This window comes from Fukomys damarensis, unplaced genomic scaffold (assembly GCF_012274545.1).
Source record: "Fukomys damarensis isolate Sample0158 unplaced genomic scaffold, DMR_v1.0_HiC HiC_scaffold_7, whole genome shotgun sequence".
Classification (NCBI taxonomy): domain Eukaryota; kingdom Metazoa; phylum Chordata; class Mammalia; order Rodentia; family Bathyergidae; genus Fukomys; species Fukomys damarensis.
The window spans coordinates 38,497,942-38,511,402 of NW_022900919.1; the positions used below are offsets into that span (position 1 = coordinate 38,497,942).

Here is a 13,461-nt window from a genome sequence, read left to right on the forward strand (position 1 = left end):
GTGGACGGCGCTCCTGGTCGTCTGGGTCGTGGCGTTGGTCGTGGCCGAGGGCCCCGAGCAGGCCCTGGTGCCGGCGGAACCGAGCCGGGTACAACCCATGACCGCTTCCAATTGGACGCTGGTGATGGAGGGCGAGTGGATGCTGAAATTGTGAGTGTGCCCATCCGCCCCACTCACCACAACGCCGGGCTAGACCTGGGGCCCGGGCCCGCCCAAACCGGAGACCTAGGACGGCCTGGAACTGCGCATGCGTGCGCGGCCCTCTGCGGAGGGAGAGCATCCAACCCCTCGCTCGCTGCTTTGCTTTAGGAAGAGCGATTTACGGATGGAGCAGGCAATTTTTCAAGGGGAGGGTGGAGGGTGGAGGAGAGATGGGAATCCACAAGGAAACCCAGTGCTCTTTAGGTAGAAGTATGCGCCTACCGGAGAAGGCAGTCATTCAGAGACATTTATTATGAGCATAGGGAGCACTGGCTAGAATAAATGACTAAAGAAGGTAAAGGCAGACCACTTGTACAAAATACCTTAGTCTTCTTCTTGAAGACCTTGAGGTGTCCTTGTGAAAGTAAAACAAACATGGGTGCCTTTTAATGTTTAAAACAAGATCACGCTTATGTGTGTAATAATGTTTAGAGGTAGGCCTTATAGGTGGGTGTAGTTTGTTCTGGTGTCATAAAGAAAACGTCATTAACAAATTGCCCCATTTGAACAACAGAAGGTAAATAAATGGTGATTAGTGCCTTTGCGTGAAGGACGGAACTATTTTTTCCTTTTTAAAAGAGTAAAGTAAGCGATTTGTTGATTATTGTTGAAAATTAACTTATGAAGTGAGCATTTGAAAGAAAATTTGAAGTTGACAAGTAACGATGTCTTCATAGGCTTTAGATATGATGGCCTTGAGGCCACACGTTTGTGACCTGTGGTTTTAGTACACACACACACACACACACACACACACACACACATCTATGTATGTATGTATGTATGTGTGTGTGTGTGTGTGTGTATGATTTTGCATCAACACTCAAAATTGTATATCCACGGCTAAATTTCGAGTCTGTTTAGATTGCAGGATGCCTATGGAGTGAAAATCTGATTGTAAGATCAGACCAGAAGATAACAAATTGTATTGCTCAAAAAACATGATGCATATCATTCCTTCAAAAGTGCATTTGGCTTTTGGTTACAAAAAAGGGTATATTTAGGCTTCTACATGAAATATCCTGGTTATAATAAACTACTGAAACTCAAAGCCACAGATACAAACATTGTAGTAAAATAAACTACTTCAGTACTTGGTGTGGAAGTGAGGAAGTCACATTCCATTTATGAGAGAAATTTTTAAAGTAAGTTTAGCTTTATACCAGGGCTGCTGTGTTTGTGATAAATTGTAAGAACTTTAGGGAAACTGCATTTTTATCAGGTAATACTACACAAAGTCCTTTTATTCAGTAGATTCGTACACAGTGTAGTTTTTGTAGACATCAAGTCACTGGTTAGAACTGAGTTTATGAGAATTGAGTTCATGAACTAAAAAAAGAGAAAATAGGGGAAGGAGGAAGGAAGGGGATTAAAAAGAATTGAGATTTATTTCGTACATGTACTCATTCTGTAAGTGAATGTAAACATATACTGCAAACGTACTAATAAAAGCTGAGTTTGTATATGTATATGATGAGAGTAGAAAGGTCTCCTTAATATTTAATGACTTCAAATCCTTTCTGGTGCCTTCAGAAATTGCTTTTCCTGTTTTTTTTTTTTTTTTTTTTTTTTTTTTTAAGTTAAAGAACTAAGAACAAAGCTGTGGAGAATGTGAGCCCCATTAAGCTTGAATGAGTGACAGGCAACATCTATGTCTGGCTACTTCTATGGTTTAGATGTTACCTTTTCATAAATGCGCAGGGCTAAGTGTAGCAGTCAGGTGCTGTAAACTTGGTATATATCCAGTTGTATGGCATATGTTTGGGCCCTGATGCAAGGAGATGTAAGCTGTATAGACACCAGAGATCATTTTCATAGTTCTTGTTTTACTTCAGAATGAGTGAATAGGTGTAGCAGTTGCAAAGGAGAGGCCTTAACCATTACATCCAGCTTCTTTCTGCATGGCAGAACCTCCCCAGAAAGGTGTTGCTTTTGTTGGAGTTCTTTTGTCTCTTGTCTATTTTCTTTTTGTACTGTTAGATGCTACACTCTTCCCTTCACAAAACATGCAACATTAAAAAAATGAATATTCTCAGTACCACTGTAGTCCTACTATACGTTTCTAATAGTTTAATTTTTTTTCTGATGTATATAACAGAAAAACAAAGTGTGTCATACTACTGCCCATGTCAACACTTTGTTCAGGTAAACCAGTCTTAACCTTCCTCGGAGATTATCAGGAATTTGCTGATGATGTATTTAACATCTTAGTAAAAAATTGACATCGCTTTGGATGACAGTTCTTTATTTGTCCATTTGCTTATATGCTGTCTTTCTTCTAGGAATCTTTTCTTTTATATTTCATTTGTACAAAGCCCTTGTAATGAAATTAATAGTTATATTGGTATCCATAGTTTATTTTTAACAATGTAGCAATGTTTGACTGCTCTGAGATATGGAAAGCTCCTATTACAAAATTTAATTTGTTTGAATTTCATTGTGTTTTAGAGTCAAGTTTTGAGATCCTTGCCATTCAGTTTTTTTTTTCTCCTAATTTGGAAAAGCACTTATGTATAAGCACATCAGTTAAATATATAAAATATATAAATATAAAATATATTTACAGTAATTCACTTTTTATTTCCAGACTTTTTAAAAAATCTGCTAAATTCCACTACTTTCTATATTTTCTTTAATGTTATGTGCTTATTGTATACTGTTTTTCTCTTGCTTGTTTTCATAATAGTTTTGTATTTACTCGTTTCTACTGTGTCACCGTAATTGGGTTGCTGTGATGAAAAAATTTTTTTCAGACGCTTTCTTTATCTTTCCATTGTTTGATACTATCCTTTATTACATTGCTTTGCAATTTTTTGCTATTTTTTGTATTTGCTTAACTCTCATTGTATCAGTCTTTGAGAATATTACTTTTGTTCATTGGAAATACAAAGTATGCAATATGAAAACAGACTTTTTACTGTTTTGATGGCTTTTTTCTTCCAAAAGAATTAAGTATACATCCAAGAAGCTTAATTTACCTTTACACTAATATCTAGAGAAGAACTATATCTTTGAGTTATTTTTTTTTTCTATAAAGTAGATCGATACCCATAAAGCATTACTTTTTCTGTCTTTGTTCTTGGGCTTCTCATGTTTCAGAATTGAGATGAGATATCTGGTGAGGGAGCAAAGCTTCCTTTACTTCCCTAGGACCCCTTGGTTTTGGTATTGTCTTTCCAGGATCTTTCTTATACCTGGATGGAATGTGTTGAACCTAGACCTTAAGCTGCTCATGCCATGTTAAGTTATGCTTTCTTGTAGTTTAATAGATACTGACTTTTTTATTGAATTAAGAGATAGTTACTAAATGCTTATTATGTGTCAGGTTCAGGGTTGAGGAATTGGAGAAGATAAATGGGTTGCAAACTTGATCTGAAAGGACTGGCAGTCACTGTGCCCTGCAGGAAATAAATAGTGCAAGTATCATTCATTTGTTTAGCAAACATTTACTGAACACTTCCTCTGTGTTAGACTTTTATCAGTAGTTTTTGATAGGGCACTATTGGCATTTTGGGTTAAACAGTTGTTTGATACATGTGGATGGCCCATGTGTTGCGAACCTTTAATATTATTAATCCCATTACATTCTATTAGTATTCTCAGTCCATGTGACATCAAAAAATTATAGAGCTTATCTTCTATGCACACTTCCAAGTGCCACTAGTTGAAAATCACTGCACGAGGTATTTTTATGGATATTTAAACACCTGCAGAAGGGAATCTCTCCTAAGCTAACATAGAAGTATTTGATTACAGATTGTTTCCACAGAGGAAAGCAGTGAATTATACTCTCTCTAGCTGGTGTCATAATTTTTGTGCAGCTGTCATTTTTTATTTTTCCTCTATAGTTTGTGATAAAATATTCTAAAAATTATTTTCTGAAGAAAGGTGTTTCTCTGGTGTGAGAAAATGAAAGTGGAAATAAGGACTAAAATTGAGATTGGATCAGTAGTGTCCAAATGTTGTGTGTTTTTTCCTGTTCTGGGCAAGGGAGAAGTCATCCCTATGTCTGGGTTGAATGAATGAATGTTTGCCTAATGGGAAAGACATCTTTGGAATGCTGTTTCACAGGCAAAAATCCACACAGATGACTAGATGGAGGCTGGGTTTAAGAGTGGTATCTTTGAAATATTGTGTGGTCTTAGCACCTGGTTTCTACCTCAAAGGCCTACAGTTTACCTTTTTTTAAACATCCACTTAATTTGGTAGTTAGTGTAAATCCTTTTCTCCAACTGAATTCTGACTTTCATGTTCTGAGAGAAAATATCCCACAGAACTGTGCCCTTAACCATCTGTCTTCCTTCTAATCTAAGTAAATTTCTACAGTGGCTATCTTATGTAAAACACAGTAAAAATATACATAGTTTCTATTAAATGTTAAAGAAAATATGAAAAAAAGAGAAATAGGAAGTAAGGAGAAGTTCTAGTAATTCACCAAATTACGTATTCTGTGGTTTCAAAAATATTTCAATATGTGTGTCAATTTGTTTGATTTATACTGCTAGGTCCTCTTCATTGCAAAGAAAACTTTGTGCTACTATCTGTTTCCTTTTTGTAAGAGTCTTTTTGTCTATGACTTGTACTCTTAACATTTTGTCCATTCTGTTTTATTATGGTACACAGTTTATTAACTAATGTTATTCTTTAATTATTTATGAAATTTGGCATTTTTTCATAGAAATAACTTTAAAAATATTTTCTTTATTAATATCTACTTGTATTACATTAAAATAAATTTTTTAAAAAAGAAATTTGAGCATGAAGCTTTCAATTCTTGGAACATATAGAAATATTTCCAGGCTTTTCAGAGAGAGAGAAGACTTAATGTGTAGTATATTTGTTGATATTTTGATTTAGTTTAGTTACTAAATCCTAGAAAAATGAACCTCATTCATCTTTCTTTTCATTTTCACAGGTTCTGATAAAGTAAATTCTAAGTAAAAATGGATGGTTATTTTTCCATATCATTTCTTCAAGGATAAGAAAGTCAGAGTTAGTAGGAAACACTAGTGAAGTTAGAGCCAAGAGAGAAGGGGGGAAAATTTTCTATTATTGGTGAATTTTAAAAAGGGGATTTAGCTCAGTGGTGCTACCGCCTGCCTCACAAGCACAAGGTCCTGAGTTCAATCCCCAGTACCAAAAAAAAAAAAAAAAAAAAAAAAAAAAAAAAAAAAAATTAAAGTTCTTTAAACACCTTGCTAGTGGAACCTCAGTATACTTTACACATGAATACTAACACAGGTAACAGAAGCTTTCTGTTGAATTTGATTTCCCAGAAATGGTTAAAAATATTAAGACTCATCTAAGTTGGTCTAATATAACAACATTTTAGCTATCTCAAATGTCTTTGTAAACGTTACTAATTTTATATATCACCATCATCTGCAAAAATTGAAATAGAAAAGATGTGGCTTACAGTTGCAGAACTATAGTGATGCTAACTCCTTATGAAGGCTCTTAAATCGAAGAAAGATTATTTTGTGTGTAAGAGAAAGTTACTGAGGGGTTCTTTAGAAAAGATGCCATTATGAACTAGTTTTAAATAAATGAAAATTATATTCAATCCTTATGAATTTTATTCATGGATACATGCATATGTACATAAATAAATTATATATATCCATATATGTATTTGGGGGGTAGAGAAGCAGCAGACCCTATCCTTGCATTCCCTCTAACCCTGGATATATTTTACTTGTTCTAAATTCCTTTCTGAATAGCTGCCCTATAGATACAAATGCCAATAATTTAAAAAGTTGTAACAACAGTTAAAGTGAACCAGGTCCCACACTTTATCCCCTCCACAGAAAGAACATTTTGGTGCATTTCAATCCAGCCAGCTCTGATGAAATCTTTAGAAGTAATGACATTGACACTGAGCAGCATCATAGAAAATGGAATAGCTTGTTATTTCAGTGGCTTATCATGTATCTGAAGGCCAATGTCACCAAAACCAATACCCCACTTATATAGTGGTATATCTAGAAGTTAGGGAATTTAAAAAAAAATTATGCAGTGTTGATAATTTAATAATCGCTAATGTAACATATGTATGGAAAAACAACATCCTAGGAAAATAAAGCAAAAGGCATCCAAAATTAATTAAATTCTACCTCAAGATTTTCTTATTTTTGGCACATTCTTTTTATACCTTCTCTCTCTTTTACTCTTGAGTACTGGGGTTGATGTTCAGTTTTCTTTTCCTCTTTGTCTTGTCGTCACATAAATACCTCCATCTGGGCTCTTGATCTGTATGTTCTGACTTCACCTTGAGCAAAGTTCTAAACCTGCTTTAACTCTTTGCAGTGACTTTGTACATTTGAGGAGGGAACTTAGGTATCACAAAAGTGTCTTGGAAACCAAACAGTATGTTACAAGTGTAATTTGCATTAATAATTGTTCTTACTATGTGCTTTGCATGCCAGTCAACTGACCTCCCGAGAATCTTCTTGAACTGTAATGGGAAGATTTAACCTAATTTTAGAATGACCTTGATATTGGCTATGATAGTCTTTTCTGGAGGTAGAGTTAGGTTTAGTGTTTGAGTCTTGCCAAATCTTTGTCTTTGGGACTGGGCTAGAGAGAAAGGCCTTGGCTTTGGGCAGCCCTTTCTCTTCTGGGCTCTCTCTAATTTTTAGTACTTTTCTTAAATCCATCTTTTCCTTTAGTCTTGGCTTTTTAACATCCTTATCCCATCTCTTTATAATGTGAAAGTTCAAAATCTTGCCTGATTTCAGATACTTTTTTTTTTTCTGTCATTATTCAGCCAAGTTAGTCTATGTGTATCACTGCATTGATTTTTTTGGATGGAACTTAATATCCATGCCATTGCACAGTTCAAGATCTTAACTTGAAAATGGTAATCTGACATCCCCTTTGAGCCTAAAACTTGCTACAAAACTTGATCAGTTTACTACTTTCCTCTATTATTCTATTTTTCTTTGGTTGTCTTGTAACAAGATCTTGCTGTATAGTTCAGGTTGTCCTTGAACTTGTGATCCTCCTGCTTCATCTTCCAAAGTGCTGAGATTACAGACATGTACCTGATTATTCTGTTCCCTTTTTAAGGCATGATATGTAGGTGCCTGTTTTTTTTTGTTTGTTTGTTTGTTTTGTTTTGTTTAGTTTTTCACCAGGCATTCTTTGCTGCCTCATTCTTCCACACTCATTAATGTAGAAGTAATAGGGATCAATTTTTTAGAAACAATTCAGGTATGACAAAAATATATTGAGGGAAATTGACAATTTTACAGTACTCAAGCTTCTCATCCACACTATGATATATCTATTTAATGAAGTCTTTAAAATGTATTTTGGAAACTTTTAAGTAGATGCAAAAAAATAGAAGGAATTTCGTGAATCCTTACTAACCATCCCCCAGGTTCAACAGTTATCAATATATTGCCAAACTTGTTTCATCTATACATCTACCCTTTATACATCTATACCTCTACCTTTTGATGTTGTAATTTATCTAACACTCATTATATGCCAACAATTTAGTGACAGTAATTCTTTTATATGTCACTAATTTCCTCAATATATTGACATGTGTTAAAGATTTTTTAAAAGTTCAATTTAAGAAGATTTAAAAATATGTCTAACTTTGGTGTCATCTAAATACTTTCAAAGTTGCCTGATGATATTTTCTCCTGGAGTATCTTATTTTATGGGTGTTTATTAATTGATTATTGGTTTTATCTTCTGGGTATTATTAAACAAAACCAAAATTTTCTCTATTTATACCAATACATTGTTGTGACATTATTCTGCAAATGTTGAATTTCCTTCTAATTGTGCCATGTTCATATTTTGAAATGGATTCCCAGCATATGATATTATTTGTTCACAATATTTTATATTAAGCATATCCCTGTCAGCTCTTTTAAGTCTGTATATGGCTTATCTGATCTACTTCTAGTTTCAAATGGCATCTTCCTTGCTGCATTAGTTTCCTTGGGCTGCTATAATGATTACCACAGAATAGCTTTAAATAATATAAATTTTAACTCATGGTTCAGGGAGCTCCAGGGTTCAAGGTCAAGTTGAGTCAGGGCAGGTGCCTTCTGGACACTGCATGAGAGTGTCTGTTCTTACCTCTCTCTTGACTTCTGTTGGCATCTCTTGGTGTCGGTGGCTTGAAGCTGTATGACCCTGGGCTCTATCTTCATATAGCCTTTCCCCTTTTCTTTGTATCAGAACTGTCTCTTTGGAAGAACTGATTTTGGATTTAGAGCCCATCTTAAATCAGGATGGTCTCCTCCCAAGATCCTTCATTTAATTATCTGTGCAAAGACCGTATCCTCCACATAAAGTCATATTCATAAGTATCATGGCTGGGACTTGGGCCTTTCTTTTTAGGGAATATCAATCTACTATACTTTTTAAGCAGGAGACCTCTCTGTATTCCCATTTTAATATCTGCAGATTAAACCCTGAGAAAAGATCAGAACTTTATAGTTTGTATCTTTAATGAAGTTTTCTAGGACATTGGATAGCAAGGTGAAGCCACTAACTGCCAAGCTGACTACCCATCCTTCTGTTTCTTCTCTTTGATTGTATATAGCTCTTCCTTGATCTACTGTTCACAGAGCTCCCACTTTAGAACTTTTTAAAAAAATGTTAAGTCTGACCATAATTCTCTTATAACTTTAGAGCTTATTATGGATCCTCAAATAAAGTCCTTATACAACTTTTGAAGGACTCTGGGTAAAGTCTTCTTTCTCCCCTCTCCTACCGTGAGCCTTCATATATACTGTTTGTCCGGCTTAGGTGAGGGCATTTCTTTGCCCATCCCTGGTTATTATTCTAACTTTATGCCTAAGCATAGCTGTTTCTTTCTATGCATTTCTGAGGTACCCCAGCTCCACACTGTGTCTTAGCATTTTTTACTTGAATTGTATTTACCTCTCTGCATGTCTCACTTCCTCTCTGGAACTAAGTCTGTCCGATTCACTGTTGTTGCCTCAGTTTCAAACATAGTACTTAGTATTTATTGAATGAAAGATAAATATAAAAGGCAGTTTTCTATGTTGAAATCCTAGATATTTTTACCTCTTTTATTTAAAAAGGTGTTAGGTAGAGCTGATTTAGCCTACAGCGTCTGCTTTCTTTGTTGAAATGGCTGAGAACTGCCACACATATGCAGATATATGAACATGCTTGAGGGCCCAGTAGAAGCAGATCTTTTGGCTTCTGCCTGCTGATCTGTAGCATTGATAGATCTGAAATTGATTTGACTACTATAAGGTCATTGTGAAAATTGCCCTTCTGAAGTGGGACACTCAAAACATTATTACCCTTAGAAATCAAAAGCTATTCAGAAAGTGACAGTGTGATTCAATTGTAAGCATAACACTAAGAAATATTTCACATGACATTTATTACTAAAACTGTTGTCAAACTTCAGCTGGTTTTTTTTTTAACCACTATAGAGTGCATATTCATATATTAAATCCTAGGAGAGAATTGTACTTTTGTATTTCTTTAGATGACTAGAAAAGCTTGCTTTTATAATTTCCTTTAGTGAAAAATTTACTTTTTAATTTACTCTGTTACTCTCTTTCGTTCTCCCATGCTTGTGCTGATTGATGAGTTACTCTTCTCCATCATAGTTATGCCCCGTGGTGTCCATCATGTCAGCAGACTGATTCTGAATGGGAGACCTTTGCAAAGAACGGTGAAACTCTTCAGATCAGTGTGGGGAAGGTGGATGTCATTCAAGAACCAGGTATTGGAAACAGTAAATGTTTAACAAAAAGTTAACTACTTTTTATTTTGAATTTTTTCAAGCATATAGAAAAATTGAAAGACTAAGATGCTAATTACACATGAACTAGCCACCTGGAATCAACAGATTATATTTTAGCTTATCTGATTCTGTCTGCCTTTGTATGTGTGTTTATGTTTATATTTATATGAAAATACATTTCTTTTTATTATTTTTTTCCTGAGATATTGGCAGTTAGTTACAGACATGGCAGTTCACCTTTGGTTCTTTCTCGTGCTAAAATCTTCCTGATGATTTCTTGTGGATCTTTTCATAGTTTTTTGAAATAAGATCCAACCAAGTTTCACAAGTTGCATCTGGCTGTTAGGTGTTCTTAGTCCATCTTAACCTAGGATTAATCTAGAATTATCTCCCATATTTTTCATGACCTTTATACCCGGAAGAGAACAAGCCAGGATTTTCCTGAGTTTTCCATATAGTGACATTTAACTTATTGTTATGTTTTCTGCATTTTTATAAACTGGAAGTTTGATCTGGAGACATGATTCAATTTAGATTTGAGGTTTATGGAAAGAGTACTTCAGAGGTGGTGCTGGGACTTAATGTTAGATTGGGCACATATGATACTATTAGTAAAGTTAAGTAGGAACAGTGGGTTGATGTGGAAATGCTAAATTTCTCAATGAAGACAGTCCCCCTTTTATCATTAGTAATTAATCTGTGGGAGGATACTTTGGAGTTTTATGATGATCTTGCCTGAATCATATCTCATTGTGCATTCCAAGAATGCTGAATTTATAATTCTGAAATTTAACCTAGAGTAAAAGAGAACTTAAAATTTGAAAGCTACAGTAAATTTATATGTGTAATTTAAAAGTAGCTGTATTATATGTGAGTTGGGGAGAAAAGTTGGACTTCTGTTATTTAAATCTCTTAAATGTGGCTATTTTCAAATTTTGTCATGTTTTCCTATTAAAATTCAAGGGCTAAAGGTGTAGGGAAGGTGGGATGGGTAGGGGAAGGGTAATAAGGGAAAAGGGAAAAGAAAAAAATATGAGAAAATGAAAAGATGGAAATAAAGTGTTTGTAAATGGGGAGGGGAGGAGGGGGTGAAGGGAGGGCAGGGACAAGGGACAAAAATGAGAACCAAGACCTGTCATGTAGAGGTACAAGATCCCAATAATCAGTGTAACTATACTGTATCCCTAAAATGTACCAATAAACTCAATGAGGGAAAAAAAAGAAACTATAAATTGAATTTTTTAATTGAATAAACTCAATGAGGGAAAAAAAGAAACTATAAATTGAATTTTTTAATTGAATAAACTCAATGAGGAAAAAAAGAAACTATAAATTGAATTTTTTAATTGAGTTTATTGGTACATTTTAGGTATACAGTACAGTTACATTCACCATTGGGATCTTGTACCTTTACATGACAGGTCTTGGTTCTCATTTTTTTCCCCTTGTCCCTGCCCTCCTTTCACCCCCTCCTCCCCTCCCCATTTACAAACACTTTATTTCCATCTTTTCATTTTCTCACATTTTTTTCTTTTCCCTTATTACCTTTCCCCTACCCTTCCCACTTTCCCTACACCTTTAGCCCTTTTCTTCCTATTTCATATTGTCAATTATCTCATTAGGATCTTATGTACTATTACATTTTATTCACACCAGAGAAACTATTCAGTACAATTTCTAGTTTCTATATCTCTTTATGAGGGAAAGAGAAAGTAGGCCTGGAAGAATTACCTATTTTCTGTAATAACTGTGAGTTCAAGAAACATGAAGCAACCAAGTACAGGTTACTTGGACAAGAAAATCATGGGATACATTAAGATCCACATGTGGACAAGCCCATGGAAAGAGATTTCTATTAAAAGCCAGAGTCTTCAAGCCTCAACCTTCTAAACATATAAAACAAGTCTATCTTTGCCCATCCTTTACTTAGAGGCAGACAGTTCTTATTAGCTCATGGTTTGGGCTGTTATAATAGGTTGTTCTATTTGGAGAGCAAATCGTTGCAATTACATTTTTTTCTAAATACTTATTTTTATCTTTTAGTAGTTTGAGTCCAAGGAAAACTTGTGTTGGACTTGTTAATTAGTCAGCACCAGGCACATTTCATGATGTCTTTTTGAAAAATGTAGCTTTACAGTTCAGTCGTTTGTTATCCTGCTGTGAATTCATGGAATGATTTAAATTAAAAGTTAAAACAGGCTTGTGATAGATTCATAAATCCAGTGTTTAATTGAATATAGTCTTTCTGTCCAAGAATGTAGACTTACAGCTATTTTTCCATTGACTCGACTGAGACTAGTAAGAAATTGGTCATTGTTATAGTCAGGATTTGTAAGGGAATAGATTTAATACAGGACACATAAATTTATAGGATTATCTTATAATATTCACTAAAAAGTCAAATGCAGAAGAGTGAAAGATCTCTCACTGAGCGAGAGACCTGAAGAATGCAGCCAACCTGGATCCTGCGGCAGTGTCCTGCAGGAGTCCAGCCAGAGGCCTCGAGCTCATGGTAATGTCTCATCCAAATTTATATCAGGAGGCAAAGAGAGGAATCCATGACAAATACTGAATGGTCTGCCCTAGAAGCCCATGGACTGGTGCAGAGAGTCTGTGCCAGAAGGCTGAAGGATCTGTACCACTCAAGACAAAGACAAAGACCAGAGCTCCCCAGGAGAGAACCTCAGCCATCCCTGGAGACAGAAAGGGCCTGAGAAGCCAAGTTTCTATCTGGAAAACCAGCCGCAACAAAGTTTCTTCTGGGAAATCAGCAGCATGCAATCTTCTTCTCTTGTTCTCATTTATGCCATTGCCCAGAACCATGTTTAGTCAGTTCAGCTGAATGTTCCCACTCAAGTTGACCATTCATTAACCTGCCAGTTAATGAACGTCTTAAAAGCATTTATTGTTGACTCAGTTTTTTGTAAATATAACCTAAATGTACTTTAAGTTCTCATCAAAGAAAGAAAAAATAACCCTCCTGTATCGTAGTCTATTGAAAGAGTGAAGAAAGGTCTAAGGAAAATTATTATGTATTAGGGAAAATTTTGAGGCAAAAGCTCAAATTCTTTTTAAATGACAAAAGCTTTAAAAGTGCAATTCATAAATAAATATTAGGAGGAACAATTCTACATGCATGATTATTTTAATGGCTTTAAGAATATTGTCAGGGTTCATGCACTAATGTTTAGGTTAAGGACAAATATATGACAATAGTCCCATAAGATGTATCACCCAGTGATATAGCCATCTTAATTTGTGTAACTACACCCCAGTGGTGTTGACAAAACATACAAAACAAGGTATTTGCAGAACATGTCCTTCACTTTAGGCAGCATATGACTGGATGCTCTGACATGTTTTATTTTATGAAAAAATAAAACAAAATTTCATAACAAAATGAGAATGACAATAGTAAATCTAATGCTTCCACTGATCTTTTAATAGGGCTTCATAATAATGTATTTATTAAATGAATATTTGATTTCCTACCATGTGCTGGACCTGTT

General features: G+C 35.0%; 1 protein-coding gene across 1 annotated transcript in view; it reads left to right on the forward strand.

The window, feature by feature from the left end:
* Positions 1–13,461, forward strand: part of Tmx4 (thioredoxin related transmembrane protein 4) — a 50,663-nt gene that overhangs the window by 10,613 nt on the left and 26,589 nt on the right. Inside the window, exons 3-4 of the mRNA XM_010638010.2 lie at positions 2–150; positions 9,816–9,931. Of these exons, the coding sequence (XP_010636312.1) occupies positions 2–150; positions 9,816–9,931 (265 nt within the window). The remainder of the gene's footprint in view (position 1; positions 151–9,815; positions 9,932–13,461) is intronic.